Below are 25,824 nucleotides of genomic sequence, written 5' to 3' on the forward strand. Positions count from 1 at the left end.
ATCTAGAGTTACCAAGGGAGCTAAGATGGCTAGATGAGCACATGCAAATATCTAACATTTCATCTCCTGGTATATCAAACAACCCCGTGTTTATTACCTTTATTTGCTGACAGGTATCACTGTGGTTACTATTGCACAAAATATGGAAGTGAGCTTGTCCCTGCCCAAGGAATTTGCAAGCTAAGTGCAGCTTCCTATTGAGATCCCCACACAGTAGCAGTGGAGGACAGAATCACTTTAGGCACAGAAGTGGGCTTGATGTTGACAGATAGGAGTGGGATTTAGTCTCATATGCTACACTGTAGAAACAGCCTGGGATGAGGTTATTCCATCATATTAGTACTTTCTAGATTCATTTCCTAGGCAAGGCAGATGCTGACAAGCATCAGTGTGGTGGTAACTGGAGAATATTCTGTAGTCTTCATGTCTGAGGCAACGAAAACCCCCAAAAGGGTATTTCCCTACATAATTCTGTGCCTATTGCATAGTTGAGTATAGGTCAAACTGGTTTTCATAGCTAAATATGCCTCACTGGATACCCAAGTCTAAAATGCTGTTTGCAAAGGCACAACCTGGAAAGGGATAATGGCTTATCTAGAAAAGCCTGAGAGTAGTGTGGGCACTTTAACATGGTAGAAATAGCAACACTATTTCACTTACCTGTCCTATATCTATGGCTGGGTTCAGACTGGTACCAACATCCATAACAATGTCTGTGCGAATGTTCTGAAAGGCAGAAATAAAGAATAAATCAGCACAGAACATTGCAACTGGTACACCCTGGTCTTGTATGAGGAGTAATGTATCCAACCACTACCCACACCTGGCCAGTGTTCAACCATCTATCTCAGCTCAACTGACTTTTAACCTGAGGTTCATCCCTAAAGTAAACTAAAGGAACTCACTGAGGTTTTCCCCAGGGACCCATGGTCCCAGTTTATATTCATTCCAAGCTGCTTGCGTCAGTGGTCTGCACCTGAGCGTAACCAACCAGGTCAGATTCTGATGAAATACTCTTTTCTTTCTTTCTAAAAGTCTTTGGTGCTATTTTTAATGATTAACTCAATTCCAGTATGTTTCTGTTCTTTTCGTGCTAACACAGTGCTGCTATCTCTTACTTAAGCAAATCCAGTAACTTTTGCAATCATTCATTAAGCCTCCTAATATCCCCACAGGGTAGATAATTATTGGTTTATTATACTTTACGGATAGTTGCACTGTGGAACAGAGGAGTTAAGAAATTCACTGAAGGTCACACCAGACCAATGGCAGGGCTAGGAATAGGCTGACACCCAGTATTTGTTCTAAGTCCCTGTGAATGTTTCCTTCACGTAAACAGAGGGCTATTTCACTGCTGACCCCCTCACCTTGTGGTCACCTGTCAGGCAATCTATCTCAACCTCAGAGCAAGCAACACCGTAACTGAAGTAGCAGAATGGTTTGCCTTCATTCTTCTCAAAGTCGTAGCCAAGGTCAGGAATTCTTGATATCAAGAAAAACAAAACCACATTTCATTCTATGAACAGTCAAAATGAATACAAGCACATTGCAATGTATAAAACCCTTATTCACTTTTGTTTCAACCCTTCTGTCAAGCCCATGCAGAAATGAAAAGTGTAAACAAGAGATCTGCTAAAGCTGCTCTGTCAAGTATTCCAAAACCTGACTGAAACTATCAAACTCTTTTAGCCATCATTATTTTCCCATGAATCTCAGGGCTTGTGATGACTATTACGAATTCATTCCTGCCAAGCCAGTAGCAAATCTTTTGCTTTTAGAGTGCAGCTGAACATTTCTTGCAGGTCATTAAATTTCAGAGCATAGTCAAGTTGAACCAGAAACTGGATTAAGCTAAGGAGTGATTTTAAACCCAGTTCATGGCAAACTTTGTATCTGGCAATTTATACTTTGTCTGAAAACTGGATTATTAAAATACTGACAGTCACTTGGGTAAGAGGAAAACACATTCTAGAGATGCAACAGAAATGAGCTCATATTGTATTTTAGTCCTAAATAGGCTCTCCAACACTGTGTTTAGTTTTATTTATGTTAACCCCTCTGCCTCAGAGATGATGGATCTCTGGTTTCCTCCAGCAGTAAAGCTAAGAAAAGTGCCTCATTTCAGAACTGTACAGGATCCTGCAACAGTTTAAAGTGGAAGAATGAAATTGGAAACACTGGTATCTGATCATGCCGCAACAGACAGAATATTGCTCCAGCCAATTGCCATAAGCAGCTTTGTCCTCAAGGACAACCCCTGCCTCCTTTTCCCCCTGCATGATGGTTCTAGTGCAAAACTAAGCCACGAGGTTGACATACAGCAGAGCCCCAGGCAAAGCTCTGATTTCATTTATGTCTCCTCAAACCTAGGTCACCTAGAATGAAGTTAGATCTGCTTCAGATTTACATGAGATTTAAACTTGGCCTCAAGAGCTGTGCTCCATCAGGAACAGATTCTCTAGAGCCAGGAAAGCATTAACCTCAGCTTGACATTTCTAGGTAGGAAAGGGAATGCAGCCCCAAGTTAGAGCAGAACCAGAGGGACAGGGGCTCTAAGTCCTCACAGAATTTCCCAATCAAGTAAAAGCTGTGCCTCTACAGTGTGAACATTCACTCACCTATAAAATCCCGTTGCTGACAGGCTAATACAGTTCTCATAGGCAGCCTTAATCTGGCAAAGTGAACAAGAGTTTGAAAACAGCAATTGTCCAACCACTGCAAAACAGCTACCCCGAACATTTCCAGGAGAGCATGGATAGAAGGTGTCCAGTGACACACAGCTTTCATGCTACCCAGCATCAGCAGTGCTAAGGAAAACATCATGATGCAGCTGCTTCCCCAGATAGCCCTGTCAGCAGCTACCAAGGGCAGAACTTGCCCATTGGCAGGGATAAGTCTTGCTCTTGTTTGTGCAGCTCTCAGCTACAGGTTAGACCTTCAGCCTCAGAGGCAAAGGTTAAACGAACAGTCATCTTGACTTCAAAGAGGCCAGGGGAAATCCTACTCTGACTTGCAAATCACAAAGTCAGAGCTCCTCGCTTGAAGAGAAGAGCTTGGATCTGAAAATGGCCTGAGAGCCTTAAAGCACACCAATCTCTTATTATTGAGGGTACAGAGGTATTGCAGCTAAGGAACGCTACAGGAGGTGGACAGCAGCTCACAAAAAGTCATCTTTGTCACAGAATCCCTTCATTACAAATAAGGTTTCTTCCTGCCCAAGACTGTAGCCTGACTAGAAAGATATATGCAACCACTCAAGACTTCTATTTGGTTGAGTTTGTCATGGGCAGGCACCAGGATCTGGAGAAATCTCAGTATTAAAGTAATAACTGATGTTTTGGAGATGACCTCTTGCAAGTGTTGGTTACTTCCCTTGCCAGGTTTCTCTCTCACTGTCTTTGCACACATCTTTGCTAGCAGAAGGCTGGAGGATATACCTGCACACAGGGTCTGCCAACTAAAACAACCTCTGACAATGCCCACTTGTCTCATGACAGACACAAGCAGCTTACCCAGTCTTCCCAGGATCCTTTGGGATTAGACTGTTTGATTGGCTCAAGTCTTTTTAAGATAGTCTGACACGCATTCTGGAAACAAAGAGAGGGAGAAGCAATACTTTTAGATATAAAAAGTCAGCTTATAGCACGAAGAGCCTTATAAGAGTCTCAAAGAACTTCCTGGTTAAATCAAAACTGCCTTTAGGATTTACGCCTATCATGAAAAGGAACAAAGTTCACTAACAGATATCTTGCTTTGTAGGAAGAAACATTGACTGAAAATGACTTTAAAGCAGATTGACTATGCTGATAGAAGAAGGGGATCGCAAATTCAGCACAGAATATTTAGGATCATGACACAAAATATCAGAAGTCCACCCATTTATACAGTAACTTTATCTGTACCAAGTCATAGCAGGACACCTTAGCATATCTAGCAAGATGATCCTGTAACACTGAAAAAATGTATAATATTCTTGCCAAAATTCAACACACTCAGACAAGCTGTGCAGAGAATAAAAACAACCTGATTATTTCACTTTGCAGGTTATGCTTCCCCTTTTCTTTAAACCTGAGAATGATCAGTACTAAATTCCTCTTCTTAATGGAAAAAGTCACATACCCTGCAAATATACGCATTGGTAACTCCAGCATGTCAGAGAGAAGCATGACTACACCATTGCTACAGAAGGATGTTTGCTCTGAGTGTATCAACATTTAGAGGTCTTTGATTCTGGAGCACAGCCCACAAACCATCTGTTACCAATATTTGTAGCACAATATATTTGTTATAGTTAAGGCTGCATTAATTACTAAGAAGCCAGCTATTTAAATGGATGTTTTCTTCTGTTCATTTGAGTAATCACAAACACTCCATTTTAGATCTACAAAGGAACTGAAGGAGTGTTTCAAGCAACAATTCATCATCTGACACTGCTGGTAGTTTTAGCAGGTGAAAAAGTTATGAAGTATCCTTAGCCTGGAATTGCCTTTTAATGGTTATGTTTTCCTTAAGCAACAGATAAATATGCATCAGACTTTCATGTTCTGTGGTCCTAGGTTATAACCCATTAGTTCAAATCACTCAGTTTCCATACGTGGACAGCCATCCCATTGATGTCCGCGCTGACAGATGCAGCTGTCGGGGAAGTATTTGGGACAGTGTTTGTGCTGGTCTCACTGATGTAAATTTTGGAGGTGGGGATTCCCAGTGACCTGCTAGCAACCTGCAAAGGAAAGGTAAACAATGGGTAAACAGCTCTTCTTATACATGAGCATTATCATTCATTGCTTACACTGCTAGCACTGCAACCTCTACCCTCTTCTGTCCTAAACCTCATTTTCCCTGAAGCCTCAGTTGATTCAGTGACTGAGCACTAGCCAGAACATTAAGTTTATCCTTCACAGAATGAATGTGTGTGAGCACATACACATGCACTTTTGCCACAATGAGACACATTCTATTCACTACTGTGAGACTAAATTCTTCTCTCAACAGTTGTGAGAATCAGAGGATAAAGAGCTCTACTAGATTCCCCTTTCATTTCCCTGCCAAAGCAATATTGCTCTCTTAGGCCTTTTTAACTACAAAGGCATTAGTATATGCAGATAAGTATGTTTGCAATACAACTAATATTTGCATAAAATATACGTAAACTGTAGTTTCATGGGAAGAAATGAAATTGCTAGAGAAGTTAGATTTTAAGCATAACCTGCATTATCCACATAAACAGTTCGGATGATGAACCACCTAATTCTCATACTCGATTGTGATAATACTCTGGAAATCTAGCACTGCTGCTGAAACAACGAAGAGGAATTAGTCATGGTTTGCTACCCTATGCAGGCACATAGAGGAAACAGCAAGCTGTCTGAGGCAATACTGTAGAGTGAGTGTAATTTTCCTATAAAGATGTCTCATTTGATTAAGTCCAAACTCATTATTACCTGAATCATTTTGGTGTGAAGTCCTTGACCCATCTCAGTACCCCCATGAGTAAGTAACACAGAGCCATCTGTATACACATGGACCAGAGCTCCAGCCTATAAAGGGAACAGTAATCCAAGAGTCATCATAAATGAACTAGTGAAGTACTTAGCAGTATTTCAGTTACAAACTACAGAGAGAATTGATTTGGAACTAGACCAATGCTGTTCATCGGTGTAATTAAAGCCGTTAGTTTACACTTGAAGTGAGTTTGGGTTAGTCTCACCAACTCACTAGCAGTTCCAGTGACACAATAAACCTCAGTCAGTATTTTCAGCTCAGAAAGCAGGTGAAGTAACCCTAGCCTGTCCCTGTGAAACAGAGATGCACCTTTCACCTGAACTTGCTAACACCATTGAGAATCTGTCAAGTCAGGTCAAACATAGGAACAGTGTTTTGACTATTGAGAAGAAGGAATAGGCAGGGAAACTAACATAACACAACACCATGGAAACATAGCTGCACCATGGTGTCTTATGGTCAATATAAACTGGTAACTGTTGTGTTGCTCTTTTTGGTTTGCAAAACATATGCTCTTTTCTTGACTAATTTACTACTACTCAGAAAAGCTCCAATTTGGTACAAATAGAGGGCCTGGTCCTCAGTTGGCAGTGTAAATCTAGCTTCTCTACTGAAAAGATGAATGACACTTACAGACCTGGTTCAGAAACGGGATAGTGAAACTGATGCCAAATTTGGTAGGAATGATGCACATCCCTCTCTTCTTCCAGCGGTTCTGCCTGCAGGGAAAGAATGTTATTTGTATACTCATGAGGCTTTCATTGCAACTCAATACTACGGTTCCCTCTGACAGCTTAGTTATCAAAGCAGAAATAAAGCACCGGAATGCAATATAGACTGAGTTAATCGGTAGTTTTTATGAAAGATTGGCTTTGTTTATGGGTTCTAGCAAGAAGAAATCTGAACTGAAGATGCTCCTCCAGGCACTATAGAAGCAATTGTCTGGACTATTAACTAGTCAGTTACTAAACTGCCAACTAAAAAAGACTGTAAGGCAGTGGAAAGCCTAAACAAAATGCCTTAATAGCCATTTGAAAAGCCTTAACAGACCTCTTCTCCTTTACCACGTTTCACTTACAAAATCAGGTTATGGTAGGTCAAATCCTGCCTTATTTAAGCTACAAGCTTAAGAAGTTTCTTCCACAGTGAGCATAAAGGAGTTTCAGAAAGAGACATTTTTAAAGTCACTCTATAAATACAAGGTCTGACTCATATCACTCAAGCTGCTAAGAGAACTTCAATAGGTGATAGGCAACAGGTAACAAGTCAGCTCCAGAACACCTACTTGTTGAATTCTTCAATTAGTTTCTTCCTGGCATGATAGCTAGAGCTTGACAAACATTCATCCCAGCACCTTCGTAGTGTAAATCCCTCCAGCTTTTGGTTAAAATGAGTCAGGTCTCCTTCATGATAAAGATTGAGCTTCCGCACCTTCCCAAAGAGAGGCGTAAAGGACATGTCAAGTTTAATGCTTCAGATTAGGTTTTCCTAATGGAAAACGTAAAAAACATGTTGGTTCCTAGTTTTAGTCCTCTGCTCACTCTACATTACAATAAAATTAACAGACATATATATTGTTTATGGGGAAATGGGGACTAAGACATTAAGGCTGGAAATTTTTAAGAGAGACTGGAACTTACGCACATTGTTAGTAAGTTAAAGTACCTAGTGCCTTTGGGCATTTTAAAATATATCTTCCTTAAAGAGGGTGTTCCCCAGTTGAGGCTGCTGGGGGAATGTAATGAAGAAGATAAGCCATAATGTAATGTGGCTGGCATACAGAAAGTTTGATATCCTAAGTGCTTAGCAAGAATGAAGCGAAAGCTCTTATCCTTAATAAGCTTCTGTGGTTTGTCAGTTTCTCAGAGCTTGTTCAAAGGCCTCACCACCCTGAAATGTGTCAGTGGATCTGTACCTCCTCAGGTGGCAGGCCACACTTCCGAGCAAGGTCACTCATCCAGCACTCAGCAATCATCATTCCTTGAGGCCCTCCAAAGCCACGGAAGGCTGTGTTGGAAGGCAAGTTGGTCTTGCAAATAATGCCCACGCTGCTGACATTGGGGATGTTGTAGGAGTTATCCAAATGTAACAGGGCTCTGTCCATAACCTGGTGAAGAGAAGGAATGGGGGTGGACACAAGCTACATGAATCACATGTCAGACTTCTCATTAGCTGCTAAAGCCAGGCTGGAAAGCTCTGAAGCTAATGTACAGCAACTGGCACTTTCTCTTGCACCCTGCAGTTCCGCAGTCAACACAGCTGGATGAGCACTGAGGTGCAAGCAGTACTCTGTCCCATTTGCAATGGAGTGGCAAGTGGTATCCTCCTGAAGGACAATAAGCACACTTCTCTGCTGTTGACAATTATGAGCGTGGGACAGATTGAGCTTCAAATTCCTTTGTTGGCCGTGGTCTTGTGCTGATCTAAACTGCTACTAAATACCATTACCCAACTGGAAGAACCAGAAAAGAGGAAAGGGAGCTAGAATAAACATGATTGACACTAGGCTATTCAGTTGGTTACTCATGTAACAAAAAAAAGGAGAGTTTTTTTTTACTCAGCAGCAGAAAAAGTTCTTAAAGACAAACTCAGAACTCAGCCCCATTCTTGCCCTTAGTGCTTGTGAAGCTAATGTTAGTTTTAGCCAGTCCTTAAGTTTGTTGATTTAGGCACTCTGACCTGAGTAGCCTGTTGACTTGGATGTTTCTTATTCCAAAGAACAAGCTTTCCTCAAAGCTGAGGAACTATCAGTCATCTTATGTTGTGCAACAAGTTCCCCACCACAGCCCTCTGTAATGTAAAGCAAACTTTCTTGACCCTTTTGCCTTATCCAAGTTATTTCAGCATCAATAAGAATTATGTGGCACATGCCAGGGCAGGTCAGTTGGCTCAAGAGCAGGTCTAAAAGCTGCAAATACCCACCAAGGACTGCTTTCAGTCACATCAGAGAGCAGGATGTATGAGCAGTGCTGCAGACAATAACTCTCTGAAGCCACCTGAAAGTTTTACTTACACCATAAGAGAGGTCTACAGAGTTGCCCCCATTGCTGTAGTATGACACCTCCAGACTCTTGACTTTCCCATTCTTCATGAAGCCAACCTGTCAAAAGAGTCTCCTCAGTAACTGGTTTTCTACACAATGTTCTGGTTTGTGCTTCCCACCACAAACTGAATGGACCTCACACAGGCAAAAGGCTGACTGTCCTCTGCAGCAGCACAGGCAGCAACTGAGGAAGCTTCCCAGTAAAGGGTCCACTTATGCATCTTAATCTTGCTTCAGAGAACTCTTCTAAAATAAGTGATGGCCACTTGCCTCAGCCACACATTCCTTATCAGGCTTTTACTTTGAAAAGCATTTGGATGGGTATTGAAGAGGAAAGAAAGTCAACAAAACAAACAGTAGGACCATACTGTAAACAAATGGGGAAGCATCTAAGAGCAATGTGATTGTCAACAGGGGCGAAGTCTTGGTTGCAAGGAAGAGGGAAGTGTTGATGCCGAGATCACACAAAGTGAACAATCCGAGCCAGATGAATGTCTGGAGGACTTCAACTGGGAAAATGTTATAATCCAGCTGACCTGATCCATTTCCAGCAGGGAGATCAGCAGTGAAACAGCCAGAGCAGCATTTTTTTTCCACAGTATCTTACTACTCTGATGTTTCAGGTGATAACACTGGGCCACCATGCATTCATTTCATATATATGCATACCTTGTACCTGCCCAGGAAGGGATGTCTCCCACCACTTAGCAGCATGTCCTCATCTCGATCCAGCATGCACCTTACTGGGCGGCCAGTTCTGTTAAAGGATATTATTTATCAGGCAAAGCCCAAAGCACACAATGCAGTTCCTACAGAAGAAGACTCTTCTCTTTTTAGTAAGCATTGTCTTTCTGGAGTGGCAATGAGGAGTTAAGGGTAAAAAGCTTGGTTCATAGATCTTCCTCTTAAGAAAATGGCAAGATTGGGTAAAAAAGTAAAAAAAAAAAAACAAACCCAAATCTTAGAAGCTGGAACAAGTTTGTGAAAACTCTTGCAGAGACTCTTACATTAAAAAGGATAGTTTCTTGCAGAGAGAGATACTAATAACTGAGCAATCACTGTTTTCCAGACTATTTCTCAAGGCACTCTTGGCTTTGCAAGAGAGAATGCCGTATGAACTACATACTAATGCTAAGAGGAGTTGCTCTTCATTTGCTAACAATTCTTTCCAGTGCCTATCTTCAGGTTGCAAAAATATCTAAGGAATGCCATAGATGTTATTTCATAACCTCTGGAAGATAAAACAGTGATTTGGCTTGCAGAGATAAAGGAAAGAAAAAATGCACATGTATCTGATTAATTAGAGAAAGCAGGTGGTTTGCTCAGAATAGGAAAAATAAAGCTATTTAAGGACAGGGGCTTCTTTTTGGCTGTTTTCTTCTATTTTATCAAATTGCTGGTGCATTGAAAGATCCACCTAGCATAGCCAGCAGGATGCCTCCTCACCTTCAAGGGCAGCATTGGGAAGGTCTATGTTACTCAGAGCCACAGAAACTTGCAGTATGTGCAAACACCAAAACTCCAGAAACCAGAACCACATTTCCAATGAATGTTTCACAAGTGGTTAGAGTCTAGGTTCATTCCCTGAGCTTTCAGGGGTTTGAAAAGTATGGATTTCTGTTTAGCAGCCTGCCACCCTTCCTAGGGAAAAATCCTCTTTGAGAGTTTGCAGAAGAGCAGAGAAACAGCAGTGCAATGCTGGTGTATTAGAGTTTTAAGCAAGGAAGAGACTCTCATACCTCTGTATAGACAAAACAATAAGCATGGCTAATGCTGGATTTTGAAAGGGTTTGGGGTGAAGTGGAGAGGCAGATAATTTGAGATATAAGAGCTTTCAGAGCGCTCCAAAGGAACATCACAGCAAGGGGGTTTTCCCTGTTTTATACTAAAAGCTGATATTCCCACATAAGCTTCACCCCTCTGAGCAGGCTCAATTCCTCCTACCAGTTAAAAGCCTATTAGACACTTCCTTTGGGAAGTCCTAGGCTTGCTATAAGAAGTACAGTAACAAGACATGAAGAATCTTGATATGCACCAGTGCAAAGAGTGCTCCAGAAAGAGGCAGGCTGGCACAGTCCGAAAGGAAAAAGCCCTGTTCCCCACACCCAAACTTACTTGAAGGCTGCAACAGCCACTGCAGTTGTCAAAATAGAATTCCTCGTCTCTTTTCCTCCAAATCCTCCTCCCATTCTTTTCACTCGCACCACAATCCGATTTGAAGGGACTCCCAGTGCATTGGCAGCAAACTCCTAAAGAACACAGAACAGGAGAACATATACGGAGCTGAGCTGGTGTTACGAACTTGATACTAACACCTTGTCTTTCTGCAACCACTGCAACAGTGCAAATACTCTGTTATACTGCAAGTCCTATTGGTCCTGCAATTAGATTCAATGTAATTGGAACCAATAAGCCCAGTATTTCATCCTGAGATGGGAAGACACACAGTGCTTCAGCAGACAGCACCCAATTCAGGAAGAGACTGACATGAGATGAGGTTACCCAAGACATAGGTCTCATTTAGCTCATTCTCCTCGCTCTACTATGAAACCTTTGGACAGTCTTGGTGAGTCAGTAGACAGGCCAATGCCACCCCACAGTGCCAGCAGCTTATCTCACAAGATGGCAGAGTTGGGACATATAGTCAGCATTTACACCACCTCTCTTCCTGACATGTCATTCAACAGCCATGCCTACTGACCAGCTGGCACTCTCTCCAGAAAGGTTTAAGCATCTAATCCCTGGCAACTAAGATGTGCTGCCAACACAAACATACCTGTCATCTTGAAGCAGATTGAGGACATCAGTAGAATGGATGTGGACTTTAGATCCCATACCTGACTTTAAGCATATGTGGTTTCATTTATTCAAGACAACATAGGACCAACTACAAAAAACATTTATCTAGTCCAAAATTGAGAAACAAAGGCCTTTTAGGTAGCAGGCCAATGAGACAGTACCTGTGTCTTCATGAGGTTTTGGGTTGACACAAAGAGTTCCATTTCACCATCTTCCCCCTTTGGCACAGCCAGAGTAGCATGAGTTTCCAGGTAGAAATGCTCCTGCCCACCAAGGTACATCTCTCCTAGAAAACGAAAAGAAAAGCCCCAAGGATAGGGTGTCTCTAGTGTTATAAGTTGTCTCCCATCATGTGCTGTCTGCAAGCTTTAGGCATGTGTTAAATGACAATCCTTTGCACTACTCAGCACTGGATATCCCGAACTCCAAAACTGAAACTTTTGGTTTGACATTAAAAAAGCAAAGAGGAAAAAAAAAGAAACCCCAACCAGACACTACACACACACTTCCTAGAAATTTTCAGTCTAAAACAAGTGACTGGTGTTGCAGAAAAAAGCCTGCACTCCAAGCCATTGACCCAGCATTCGGTGCCTTTCAGACTGCACTGATAACACCTCTGAGATGAAGGATAAAAATAAATCAACTAGCTGAGCAGGCCAAATCCAAGCTTACAGACTTTGAAAGAGGGGAACAAAAATAGAAGTCCAAAATGCCTTAGGATGATCTAACTGGGAATCAACTCTCTGTCACTGCATGTGGCTCTTTCCCAGGACATTTTACCTGGCAGTGCTGAGGGTACAATTTCCAGTCATGTTAGACACTCTAAATGTCAGAATCAACCTCCTTTCTCAGCCATGACCCTGGTCTATTCAGCTGCCATGAAAATTAATATTCAGAGCAGTTCTCAAAAAGCTGTTCCTCTCTCCCTTTTATTAAATTCAGCAGCAACAAAATAGCTGCCTTCATTAGGTACATCAGTAAGAAATGCACGTTTGTGTGAGACAATGCCTACTCTGGTACACAGCAGGGTTCCTTCTCTTGTCTCCTCAAGGGGGTTGGCCTGGCATTCACACAATGTTGCAGCCTTTTAAATAACCTATTCTTCTAGCTCAGAACAATTTCTGCCTTGCCTGGCACAGCATTTTCATTTTGTATGGTATAGTAGACTATAAGAAACAGTTAACAATAGCTTATGACACTTTTCAAATGCCAGCACCAATTGTTGACTGCAGAGGAAGGTCTCAGCAATGCATACCAAAATACAACAAGTGATAGAGCTGGAAATGAGTGTTTCAGTTAAACAACTCCCCTTTTCCCCCATGGGAAGGTAAGGTGGGATGCTTCTCCATGATCTTCAAGAATACTCCCTTCACACCAGGCTTTGTGTCTGTAACTGATTTAACTTCCCTCTTGGATCTGTAAGAGGAGTACATCACCCTCTTATTGAAAAACACATAGCTCTCCTAAGGGCTTCCTCTTAGGAGCTATTGATCAGTGATATATACACCAAGCAACGGCAGGAGTCTGACAGAGTAGTCCCAGATCACAGCTCTGGCACTCTCCTCTCCTAACTCATAGAGCCAGTTGTTGATAATGGCTACATTTACCCATGTCTCTACAACCTGCTTGGCAGACTCCAATGGAATGAAACCATGAAGCACAACAAAAAAACCCCCACCCTCAAAGACAAACCAAATATCAATGTTAAGAAAGCATTACAGGGCAGTGGCAAGTTCTTCATGATTCCTACAGCCACCAGCGTTAGTGGATTAGGTTTTCAGACACATGTACATCTCATTTTCATGAGATAGAGTGGTACCAGATTAAAGGAAATTGACCGTCTATAAGATTCAGATCAGACTATGCCTCAACAAGGGAAAAGCTCCTACATGAGTAAGTTTCAGAGAGGAAAAAAACTCACTTTGTAGAATATTTGCTGAAGATGTGTCTTTACATTGGAAGAGAGTGTTTACAGGGGCACAGCTGGAAGCATTGAAGTTCGTTTGAAATTGAAACTAAGTCTTTCACAAGCTATTTGTACACAAACAGTTATTTGAAACTTAATACAAAATCAGTCTAGCCTTGCAAGCCTTACTTGCATGAGTTCAGTATCAAACGCATAAAAAGGAGGATGATTCTTCACCTCTTTTGTCAAAAATTACCCTATTTTAAAAGAAGCCTTAATGCTTATTCTCACCTTCCAAAATGTGATCAGATTCTTCAAATCCTTTCTTCACATCTCCCTTTTTAATCCTCTTTATAGCCTTAAGAAAGGATTGTTTCTCAATAGCTTCCTAGGAAACATAATGACACAATGAAATTTTTGTGGAAGCTGAGTGAAAACAAAACTTCCTCTGACTGAAGAATAAATATCCAAGATAAAAAGCACAATAACTCATCAGATACTAACTATGGTGATAGTCAAGAGACTTAAAGCAGTACATAATCATTTTGGGCAATCCAGCAATTTCACAATAAACACCAGAATTGGAAAGTCTTAGATTGCTCCTTGTGACCCCATTTTACATTACAGACCCAAGAACCCTCAAGGTCTGTAGCCACCAGAGCTATGACTTACAACTTAAATACAGTCTGTGGACAAGAATAGGGGAAAAAGGAAAAGGAAACAAAAGGGAGAAAGCCAAAACCTCTCAGACAGGATGAGAACTTCTGCAAAAATAGTTCACTTCTGAGCTAATATACAATAATCTTCCTTGGGGAAGTCTTATAAACACATTTCACCTTTGCCAATACTGAAGCTTTCCGTGATTGAAAAACAAAATTCCTCAGAATGATCAAACGACAACAAAAACTCAGCACAGTTTTGGCTCTACTCCGCCTTCCCTGGTTGAATAAACAGCTAAAAGCCTCAGAAAAGTTCTCACACATTGTCTGTGAACCCATAAATCATACAAACCAAAACCTCTGTCCACAGATGACAGTACCAACGTCTGCACTAGACAATGAACAGACTCTTTGTATTTGCATGAATACAATTCACATTACAAAATACAAGGTATGAAATGGTAACCACTAAAAATACCAATTAGAATCCCATGGTTCTAATTTCTCCCCAATAAGAATGGCTTCATACATTTCTTCCTCATTTCTAGATGTCAATGCTGTTTTAGATATCATCTGCTTTTACTGCCACATAAGGAAATCTTGTCAACAAGCCTTCTAGTTAAAAAATAAGGCATAAAATGATCATAAATTGTTGACACTAATTTCTTCAGCTTTGATAAAAGCCACCTCAGGGTTGTGTCCATACAGTCAGTGGAAATGTTCACAGTGGTGAGTGAACTCCTGAAAACCAATTTCAGCAGCTTAGGAAGCAGACAAGTGGTCTGTAGAAATCTCAGAGAAGCAGTGCAGTGACAGAGCTAGGAGAAACATCCTCATACCCTATTATTGAGTGTTATAAACCAGGGAATGAAGAATGAATGAACATCAATGGAGCCAGCAGGGTCAGGCTAGAGAATACTGAAAGCAAGCACATTGGGGGAGAATGTAACTGACAGGAGCCTTGTTAATTTAAACAAATCTGTGCTGAGCACAATATATCTTATTTGGCTTAGATTCAAATAACACAGAACAAATTAATGTAATCCAGTACCACATCAAAGGTATGTCCTCTTTATATTTAAATATACAAATTATTCCTTCTATCCATATTCTGCTGTACCCACAAAGACTAACAAAATATGTGGCTTAATTACCAGGAGTGAGAATAGAAGTTAACTAGACATGAGGGGGTCTCAAGCTAACTAACTGCAGAAATCAGATCTGAGCCATCTTACCTGAATTGTGACAATAGGTTTGAGCTCTTCATACTTAATCTTCACAGCTTTAGCTGCTCTTCTGGAATGTTCTTGTGTGTCTGCAAGAACCGCACCGATGATATGACCAACACAAGTGACCTACAGGCAAGATTAGGACGCACCATCATTTGGTGTCTATATGCAGTAACCAAGAGGCTCATGATAATTATCTCCATCTATTCCTTTTATGCAGTTTTTGCAGCTCTTTGTTCAGTCCAGTTTATTTAAAACCAGCCAACGGAAAGTGATCTCAAACAACTTTGGACGGTGGCTGAGTGAGTGAGCCTGTCCCAGTGGCCTGCAGCCCAGAGGACAATAGGACAGATAAGAGAAGGCTCCAGGGAGACATAGCAGTCTTCCAGTACCTAAACGGGGCCTACAGGAAATCTGGAGTCACACAGTGATAGGACAAGGGAGAATGGCTTTAAACTGACAGAGGGGAGGTTTAGATAAGACATTAGGAAGAGGTTCTCCACTATGAGAGTGGTGAGGCCCTGGCACAGGTTGCCCAGAGAACCTGTGGCTGCCCCATCCCTGGCACTGTTCAGGGGGGTTGGAACTCTATGATCTTTAAGGTCCTTTCCAATCCAAACCTTTCTGTGATTCTATGATAACACAGAGAAGAGGGGCATGGGGCAAAGGGAATAAGGCCTTATTGAACTCGGCACCAAGATTTCTACTGATCCAGTACAGCTTGGATTTATCTCTGTATAAAGTAGAGGACTTCACTGGACAATATAAGAAACCTTATCATCTGAGCAGTGATTGAAAAAGGTTATTTTTAACCACATACCACATCCTCAGCAAAGACAGTCTCATCATTAGCAATGCCAGTGATGTTACTGCCAGGAACATCTTTGGCGGAAACAAAACACACAAACCCAGGAACACTCTGGGCTTCAGATGCATCTATGGAACTGAAGAAAGAAAGGAGGAGAGGCAGTGTTATTATTTCTCATTTTTCCTTTTTGTCAGCACTCATGAAATACCAATACATTTTCAGGCTTGATACCCTGGCTATGCAAGAGAGAAGAAATTCATCACATGAATATCGTATGAACCAAGGTAGAAAGGACAATGCATTAGACTAAAATAATTTGCAATCTATATGATAATTTGAATCCCAACTGAGCCTTATCATCAGTCTGCTGCGTTGGACAATACTGTATCATACATCTTTTTCCCTAAGACCTATTTGAATTTGATCCAGTCACCACATGTACTACAGATCCCTTGACACCCTTTGCCAAAGACAGACTGGTGTTAGCGATGGTATATCTCCGCTGTCGTCTTAGCTGCCATGATTCTGTGAAGACAAGATTCCTCCCTGTCTGTTTCATAAACATTAATTTTTACTGCAGACAATAAAACCATCTACCATGGGTTCACTTCTAGATAAAAATGTGCCTGTAAGTCAGGAAGAAGTTATTGAGTATCAATCAAAAGGAAGCTAATGGGCATTTAAAAGGATGCAAAAGAAATGATGCTCCAAAAGCAAAAAACATCATCAAAGGCTTTCTTCGGTAATCAGCAAGAGAGGTAGGCAACCAAAATGCTTGTCTGCTTCAATCATATACAGATTTAAAACTAAATGACAAGCAGGATAGAAAGTAACTAGAAAAGTGCAATATCATTTAATTTTTATATGGAGCACATAAAAAAATCTATTACAAAAGACTATCAAGCTCCTTGTGCAGTATTTTGCACACTGGCTATGTAATTGGCTTGCTTTACAAGGAACCTATTGCAAATAGAAAAGCTGTGGCTTTTTTGCTGTTAACTGAATGATTTACTGTCTTCTGTAAATTGCTGCCATTTGTTCTGCATGCTTGTTTAGATTCCTGAAACTCCCAAAAAACCTGTGCCTGGAAGTAGCTGTTTATACATCTCAGCGAACTACAGACTTTTCTAAGGAGACATTAAATGTGTGAATGAACTTTCCCACATGAAGTCTGACACAGGAACTGAAGACAGTGCTATGTTTCTTTGGAAAGTTCACTTTCCCGTGCTTCTGCAGTAATGCCTTAGAAACAATCCCCTGACAGTTTCCCTCAGTTAGAAATACAGAGGCAGATGATTTCAAATTTACATTCAGTGGTCAAAATGTAAGTCAGGTGAAGTAGAAGTTTACAGACCAGTATTTTGACCCTCAAAACCATAGGCTGAGATAATTCTGTCACCTGATAGAATATGCTCCTTCTTCCTCTAGAGAACCACACAGCCTCACAGCTTGAAATATCAATGTGCAATGGAAATGCAAGAGAATGTGTGGTAGAAAATAGTGCACGTTGTGGTCACAGGCATATATGCGATGCTTTCCCTATTGCCCCATCTGCACTGGTAGTAATAACAATGCTTATGCATTTGCAGCACTCATCAATGACTGCATTGCAACACCCAAGATGTAACTATGATGACTGAGCAATTTCTTTCATAATCTAAGAGCTGACTACTACATCTGTGCATCCATGACCATCATGCTGTCCGTCCCATGTTAGACCACTGTGGGAAACCTCTGGACAGGAAGCCTAAATAGGCAGGAAGTATTGCTTAAGGAATTAGCAACATCACAAGGCTATTGAGGATGACATGAAGCAATACAACATGGAGTGTCCCACATCAAAGCAGTTGAGGGCAGACATACCTTAATTACGGATTGTGGGGGGCAGCAAGTCCCACAATATAACAGCATTACAACTCATACAAGAATGCAGATGGCATTACCTGCCAGCGTAGATGGTTTAGGGTTGGTTAGTCACTATTGCTACAAATTATGCATAAGTCATGCCCTGCATGGACAAGATGTTTTCAAAGTCATCTACACTTCCAAACACTGACCTGTCCACCTTGCTTACATATCTACATCTAATAATTGAAACGCACATAGGGCTGTTATGCAGAGAGCTTGATCATAGCCAGTACAAGCAAGCACCGTGCAAGGCAAAAACCAGAAGACTCACCAGCAGGAGTGCTGTGGCAGATTTGCATGTTACAACCTAAATTTTTAGGCAGATAGGAAAAAGCATGTTCAAGCTGCATGTTCTGGTTAGTGATAAAATGACTCACTGTGGTGCTCTCCTACCCTGCTCCTATTTAATCCTTCATGCTTGAGTACAAGAGATGCAACATGCAAGGTTGCCTAGTGGTGAGGGCTTTGTGCTTTAGCAAAGATCTGAGCTTGGTGTTAATTCCCTCATATTCTCACTGACTAGGACTTGCAAGGCAGCTGTAACACATACAGCTCACGTCCACATAGCAGTGTGCAATGAACTGGAGTTCCCTCTGCTGCAAAAACGTTCCCTTCACCCACAACTTGACAGGTCAGTGTTTCTAAACCACCAGGCACTGGATGCTTCCGACATCTGATAGTCAGAAGCAACACTTACAGGATCTTAGCGTGGGCTTTGGTGCTGGTCACCAGCGTTAGATACAGCTCTTTCTCATAGTGAGGGATGTCATCGCAGTAAACAGCTTCTCCACATGCTTGTTTGGCTGCTGAAACGTGCATCAAAGGCCTGCCCACCATATCTTCGACTGCCTGTCCCCTGGGCACTTCCTGGAGTAAAACACATGGCTGACTACTACTGCTTAGATTGCACAGACAGAAGTATTGAAGGGAGAGCAAAAAGCACCATGAGACATTCCAGAGATATGGGGAATGGGATGAGGGCTTGCTGCTGGGGGAAAGGAAGGTAAACAAGACCAAGTGGCTACACAGAGGGGGTTGTAGAGAATGAAGTGAAAGGGATTTGGTTTTGGAAACTACCATGAAAGAGAAAGGTTTGATGTCACAGCTTGCACAAAAGGTTCAAGTTTGGAAGCTAGCTTCTGCTCTCAAAGCTGAAGAGTAGCAGTCATTAGTGGAGAAATAAGAAATTATATCCTGTATCTGAAGCCTGAGAGATGCAAAGAAAAGCAGGCTGTAACTGGGGAAAGCAGAAGGGAAATTTCAGTCTGGATACGGAGCTGGCAGCAGGAGGACAGTGCTACCCACAGAATTTTTATGAAGCTGTACATGTCAAGAACAGTCTCAGGCAATGAGAAGAAAGAACATTGTATTCTAAAGCAAAGAAGAGCCTGAGACCCCAACACAAGTGTCAGGAATGGCATTATGTAAGTTCACATACTGCCCATACTCAGGGAGACAACAAGATAAGAAACGTAGTTTGAGCTACAGGAAAAACTCAGGTCTACATCATGCAGGTACTGCTACTTACTTGGAAGAGCTGGGCATTTGCAATGGGATCTTTGTGAAACAGCTCTGTAGCACTGATGTAGTTCGAGGGGACAGGCTCACACAGTTTGTTCTGCCAGAGACATTAAAAAACAATCATCTTCTCTGTCAGTGCCTTTCTCACGTTCCCCAGTAGCCCAGGATATTCTCCATTTTCCACCTTCCAGTGAAGATAATTCATCTTTTACTGAGTGAAAGGCAAACACGGCTCAGGATGTGTGCAAAGAATAGCAACAGACTCACAGCAGTTGTAATGTAACAAGAACAGCATCCTTTCACGGCAAGGTGGGGATGCCACAAGGAAGCAAGTGGGAAGATACACTTGTCACTGTCATGCAGGTAAGGAGTAGCTCTAGCAAGTATTGCAACATGGAGCTCGTGATCAGGCACACTGTGCTTGAATTTGAACCCTTCCCATGCCTTCCCAACCATGACAACATGTACAGGTCCTCCTTCCCCAAATCTTCCCAAGCAGCACTCACAGGGCCATTGTGGTCCTTGCTCAGTTTCTGAAGTACTGTCAGGTAGAACTTGAAGAAGAAACTGAGAGTGAGCGTGCGTCGGAAATCCACCATCCCCCCAGGTGCAGAAGGAGACAGATCCATCTCACTCGCCAGTAAGCGGCAGGCATCCTGCAGCAGCTTCTCATTCCAGTCTCTGCAAGGGAACAAAGGTGACACGGAGCCCTTTCTCAGCCCTAAATATCATCAGGGCAGACTAACTCTACTGACATGGCAGCCCCGCAAGCTCTCAAGCAACATCTGTTTCATCTCTGGTTATAGTATATGCATAAGCCTTGCTCTCATCTTGGGCTCACATCATCTTTTCTACAGACGTGGCAAAGCTATTAAAGAGTGCAGATTTCTCAGACCAGTTTGAAAGAAAATCAGTTTTGTAGGTCATGCCCACACCTAGCTTCTGCCCATTTCAACAGATGAGTGAATTTAGCATGCAGGTGGCTCTCTGAATGAGACACTGACATGGAACTCTGAGGGTAAGGAGTATTGGAGGAAGCAAGGCACCATGCAAAACACAGACTGCTGCAGAAGTGTAGCTACACTTCTTCCCCTTTCCCCTTGTGTGTACTATCAGAGAGGATTTAGGGTATTTGAACTGCTCCTGTAAAAATCAGCACTGTTCCATTAGACAGCCTATCACAGAAAAATTCCTACCTGCCAGTAAGCTCCTGGCATGTTTTTAGTGCCAGGACAGTTGTTGGAGCCATTCCTCCATAGCTTAGTTTTATCTCCTCCACTCGGCTAGTGCCATCTTGGAACTGGACTCTCATCCCACAGGTCACAATAGCAATGTCATCCTCCCGACGGGAAGCCTGCTTGAAAGCTGAGAAGTATTCACCCTAGGAGACAGGAAAATATTTCTTTATTCTCTACCTTGGCATGCTTTGGAGCATAAATATGGACAAGCCATTAACCTATCTCTACATTGATAAGTTATTCAAGGGAATTGTATCTGATTGTTTCATCTTGCAGGGCCAAGCAGGACATTTTGTTCATGCAGTGCTGTATTTTTTCACATGATTCAACAATTAATTCTAACGTATTAGATCAGTGCTTGTTAGCCAGCCTAGGACTGTGTGGGAAATGAGCTCTGACTGAGATCTGCTTGTACGTGTCTCGAGAGGAAGAACCAGGACACATATTTGTACATAAACAAGCTTACAGATCTTCAGCAACTTTTTTTTTCTCCCAAGCTGCTAAGCTGGAAGCCTAATCAGTATAACACGTATCCTAAATCCCTTCCCTTTGGAAGTCTTTGAACTCTGCAAGAACTGAAATCAATCACAAATGTCTCAGTTCTAGTATAAACCCGACTAATTAATAAAAGACATTTTCAACCTGCTACTGCAAATACAGTTCTTTGTAACTACCCTGAATCCTCTGCTGGTCTCCATAGACTGAGAAAATTCTTTTAAGCAGACCAGCAACTCACAAAACTCAGCAGTTCTCCTATGAAGTGTGGTAGTAAATAGATTAACACTGTGCCAGTATACACCGAGTGATGATGTCACCCTGGAGTCACAGTACAGACAGTTTTTCCCCTTGCTTGTCCTACAGATTATGACAAATTTCTGTTGAGGTATCCTGCAGACTAAGAAAGGAATCAGATCCGATGTCTTTACATGGCCCTTCTGGAGAGTTTTCTGCCAAGTTTCTTCTGTAGCAGCTTAGCCAATTGACTGCTCAGCACAGCAGTCTGTTCCATTAATTATTTCTCATCAGAAGTGGACAGCAGTTCTTCTATTACTGTAAAGAACAACTCCTCTGTTGGCAACAAGAACAGTTTCACAAGAAGTCCCTTCTGTGCATCAAGAACTTGCTACTGGAGATGTAACTGGAGGGTGTGTTTCATTTCCTGAATTCAAGTAATTAGTGGGCAGCCAGCAGATAATAGCAGAGGAGCATCACTAGCATCCTTCCAAGTGAGGACATTCTGCCACTCTGAATGTTAAACCAAATAGCTTTCAAAGAGGAGAAAAAGCAGCCTCTTCTCTTACTGCACACTTCAGAGAAGATTCCCAATAAAATGATTGCACAAGAGGGCAATATTTGCCTTCACTCCTCACCAGACACCTTAGTTTTCCTGGTACAGAGTCCTGTGGGAGAAAAGGCACTTGCTATTTTTCTTCACTAGGAGTATAGATAAGGGAACCATCACATCAAGCTGTCTATGTCTGCTCTACCTCTTGGCAAAACAACAGAGCATGTCCCCTTTAAACTATTGCACTGAAAGTTTCTAGGTGTCAGTTATTCTCAAAGGAATACCAGGCAACCCTTATTCTTAAGGGCTACATATAAGGAACCTAGATTAGTTTCCCCTCTCCCTTTTTAGAAAAGATGCTACACGAGGTAGGAGCACATTAAGAAATCCACAGGCTCCAAAAGATTCAGAGGCAATATTCACAATTAGAAAAACATTGTTTCCATGTCAATTTTTTCAGACCAGCACCCTGGAATATAGAGATCGATAATGGATAAAGGCTGGAGGATACAAATTTAAAGGATGAAGTAAGACTTCGTGACTGCTTTCTGTCTCTTCAGCAAAAATTGTGATACTGTGAGCTTATAGTGGCATTACTGAGCAAACAGTAGTTTATTTACAAGGATAGAAATATCCAGGCATTGTGTTGTCAGGCTTTTTCTATTTGAAAACCAGTAAATTTCTGTGTGACACAGAATACTATTATAAAAATTAATTAACAGCGACAAACGTGATAAAGAAAGATGTATGCAAGGGAAAGAACATGAAAAATTGATGGTCACTGAGTAGTAACACAAGGGGTACATAACGTATGTGAAAATTATCTGGAACACAGGAATGCTTTTCTAGTCCAGAAGAGAAAGGGTTGTTAAATAAAGGATATGTCCTGTTCTAGGAATGCCTTGTTACATTCAAAAAGCTAAGCAGTTTTCTGGCATCTGTTTATATTTGATTTTGAATCCAGTGAACCATTCCCTTTTCTAAGTACTAGCTTTGCTCAGCTGCAATCCCCTTAGGAGTATGGACTCAAAAATCTTTATTCCCTGAATATCTTAGGTACCTGGCACACAAACCAGCAGAAGAAAAAGGTGACACCTCCTCTCCTTTAACAGCCTCTCTGTGACAAAGCCTACCCTGAGCTCAGTCCTCCTGCAGTGACACTGAATGTGTAAACTGCTAAGCTTCTTTAGTCCGATTATTTCCAGGGGTTGGCCACTCTTAGCCTTGGTGTGACAGGTCACATCAATGCAAGGGGTAACATCAGTTTTAGACAAACATAAACAAATTGATCTGTGTGCTGACACAGCCCTGTTTCCAGTTGTGTGGAAACCACAGTTCCAGAAGACTTTGCCTGCCACATGCCAGCACCTTCAGATGTCCCCTGAAGAACTTTAGTCTCCCCGATTTCATGTTCATGAGCGAAGATCAGCCAAGGAACCGTGAAGCAGAGAGTTCAAAAGTTGTTTTAATTTTTCAGATCAATGAGCTGCACATAACATGGGGTTGAAGCCATTGCCCTCCTGGTAAAAGTTTGTCTTGTGAAATTGCCACATGACTGTCATATGAACGGAGGAGCCACTACACTGTGAATTGTTGTACCTTATAACTTGTAGCCTCAAGCCCTAAAAAGGTAAATACCTTCACAGCCATAAAATTACAGTCTGATGTTCTGAGTCCTGAAGGGAAGAAAAGAGAGGTTTAGCTCTCAAACACTCTTGAATCAGTTATGGTTCATGTTGCTACAGAAGTGTTCATTGTTCTAGTTGAAGGAAGTTTTGCAGGCTCATTGAAGTTGCAAATCCACATTGCCAAAATGCTTTAATAATCAACCCTTCTGGTTTTAGTCTTGCAAGGCAAGGATGCAGAAACTGAACTTCCCTCTTACCCATACACACTTTGTCCCATTTCAGTTCACAGAAATGAAGCAGGAACCTCCAGAGCCTTCATTTCAGGAACTGCTAGCATCTTTGCTGTATATTTTGCAAGCAGACCTTATACCTCTGAGAACATCACTTTGTCACCTTTCATTATAAATAAATGCACTCAAAAAACTTCAGACAATAAAGTGAAATTCATATTTCTTGCACTAGAAAACTTCTTGGGGTTACCATACTTTATGACAAAGGCCAGCTCCCCTGGCTTGTCAAACAGAGCATGTTGCTAGATTTTCACCAAATAACTTACTTGCTTCCTGGTTCACCTGGGACTACACATAAGCATTTGGAGTTCAGTCTCAAAGTGAAAAAGTGCCTAATATTGAAAATAACACTCAAATAACAGCATTTCAGCTCCATGGTCATTGAAGTCTTTTCTTACAAGCTTACCTTCTTGCTGTAGGGTATTTCAACAGAGAGAAGGATTTCTTCAGGCTTAACTATTGTCTTTCTGTATCCAGTGAAAAACTTCTCATCCATTGTGATAGTCCTTTTGCCCTCTGTAGAGCAAGAAGAGATCAATGGCAGATGGATTAATAACACAGATGAAGCTCTGAAATAGTATGTGTGAAAGAGCCTTCAACCTACACAAATCACTCTTGACATAATATCAGTTTTTATTTTTCCACCCTCTCACTAAATCAGGAAGGATTTTCTCAGATTTGCTTTGGTCCTTAAGGCCCTATGGTAGCTTGTGCCTACATACAAAGTTTTATTTGCACAGGAACAGATCGAAGAGATCTCTGTCCTCCTTTATCTAATTAAAACTGAGCCTCCAGCTGAACCAGTTCCCAACAACCCAGTGTACAACCCTCTTTACCCTTTCTTTAGCCTGCATACAAGCCAGTACAAGTCACTGATCAGACAATCCACTTCAGGGATCCTATTCCAAAACAGTTCTTCTTAAGAGCAAATACAAATTAAGACATTTGGCTTTCTACATAAAAAAACCCAAAAAACAAAACAAAACAAAAAGCAAACAAAACAAAACAAAACAAAAAAAAAAAAACACCAAACCACACACACACACACCCCCCCAAAGAGTTTCAATCTTTATCTGCAAAATCCACAAGGATCAAATGCAATGTTAACTTCCACTTTCAAGTTCTGACCTGACATAACAATCCATGGCAGAGGACTGTTGAGTATCCCACTCACTTCAGTGCCACAAGGAAGTGTAACTAACTCACCATTTGATACCAGAGTCAATTTGCTTCCACTTGCCATTAACACAGGGTTTAAGTCAGAAATTGGGCTTGCTGTCATTATATTCCCACCAAGAGCCTAGAATTACAATATATTCATCAGATAGGTGTTAAAAAACCTGAAGATAGAGCCACAGCATCTTGTAATCCTGCATTGCTCCATACACAGTGCACTACAGGTTAGCTCTCCTTTGATGAATTTTTTCTGTTCACTCAGCAATTTCAGGCTTTTAATGAAGTGGGAAAACATAAAAGCCATGAAATCAATTGCTGTCCCAGTAAATACTAACAGTTTTAGGAACAGTCTTTGGGTAACACATCACAACTACTATATGCTCAAAACACATATACCCAACAATACCAAAATTCAACCACTATAGCTGCAATTAAGGGAAGATCCACAAAAGTATGGAGCATCTTTTCAGTAATATTAAGGCACCCAAGTTTTTTGGCTGCTATACAAATGGCACAGTATCTTGTGGATCAAAATTTCATGTGTGGTAGGTTGGTTCATCTGCTTGCTTCCTATCTTTTTTGTTTCAGTATCTGGAGTTGGAACACACCAAACCCACCTCCTCTTTCCATTTAAAGCTAAAGGAAAATTTGCCACATCTGATGCATTAACACTCTGACTACCATAGTTGTGCTGGCAAAAATCTACACACCTGCTGCTTTGAGGTTTGTTCAGCAATCTAAATACATACTTGTTAAATTAGTCAAATCTCAGTACAGTTTCTCCACTTACTTTGATAACAGAACTGGACAACTGCCATGTTTCTCTTTC

At 41.5% G+C, this 25,824-nt stretch overlaps 1 protein-coding gene across 2 annotated transcripts in view; it reads right to left on the bottom strand.

The window, feature by feature from the left end:
- XDH (xanthine dehydrogenase) overlaps positions 1-25,824 on the bottom strand; it is a 42,859-nt gene that overhangs the window by 3,937 nt on the left and 13,098 nt on the right. For both annotated transcript variants that reach the window (XM_010022686.1, XM_010022687.1), the window contains 22 exons: positions 25,026-25,119; positions 24,226-24,335; positions 20,575-20,759; positions 19,885-20,059; positions 19,386-19,475; positions 18,555-18,724; positions 15,962-16,085; positions 15,148-15,267; positions 13,545-13,641; positions 11,509-11,633; positions 10,664-10,797; positions 9,218-9,305; positions 8,519-8,605; positions 7,421-7,612; positions 6,791-6,936; positions 6,143-6,224; positions 5,445-5,540; positions 4,595-4,723; positions 3,513-3,587; positions 2,619-2,671; positions 1,368-1,482; positions 661-726 (listed from right to left, as the gene is read on the bottom strand). In XM_010022686.1, the coding sequence (XP_010020988.1) occupies positions 661-726; positions 1,368-1,482; positions 2,619-2,671; positions 3,513-3,587; positions 4,595-4,723; positions 5,445-5,540; positions 6,143-6,224; positions 6,791-6,936; positions 7,421-7,612; positions 8,519-8,605; positions 9,218-9,305; positions 10,664-10,797; positions 11,509-11,633; positions 13,545-13,641; positions 15,148-15,267; positions 15,962-16,085; positions 18,555-18,724; positions 19,386-19,475; positions 19,885-20,059; positions 20,575-20,759; positions 24,226-24,335; positions 25,026-25,119 (2,553 nt within the window). The remainder of the gene's footprint in view (positions 1-660; positions 727-1,367; positions 1,483-2,618; positions 2,672-3,512; positions 3,588-4,594; positions 4,724-5,444; positions 5,541-6,142; positions 6,225-6,790; positions 6,937-7,420; positions 7,613-8,518; positions 8,606-9,217; positions 9,306-10,663; positions 10,798-11,508; positions 11,634-13,544; positions 13,642-15,147; positions 15,268-15,961; positions 16,086-18,554; positions 18,725-19,385; positions 19,476-19,884; positions 20,060-20,574; positions 20,760-24,225; positions 24,336-25,025; positions 25,120-25,824) is intronic.

The sequence above is a fragment of the Nestor notabilis genome, unplaced genomic scaffold (assembly GCF_000696875.1).
Source record: "Nestor notabilis isolate BGI_N333 unplaced genomic scaffold, ASM69687v1 scaffold9439, whole genome shotgun sequence".
In the NCBI taxonomy this organism is placed as follows: Eukaryota; Metazoa; Chordata; class Aves; order Psittaciformes; family Psittacidae; genus Nestor; species Nestor notabilis.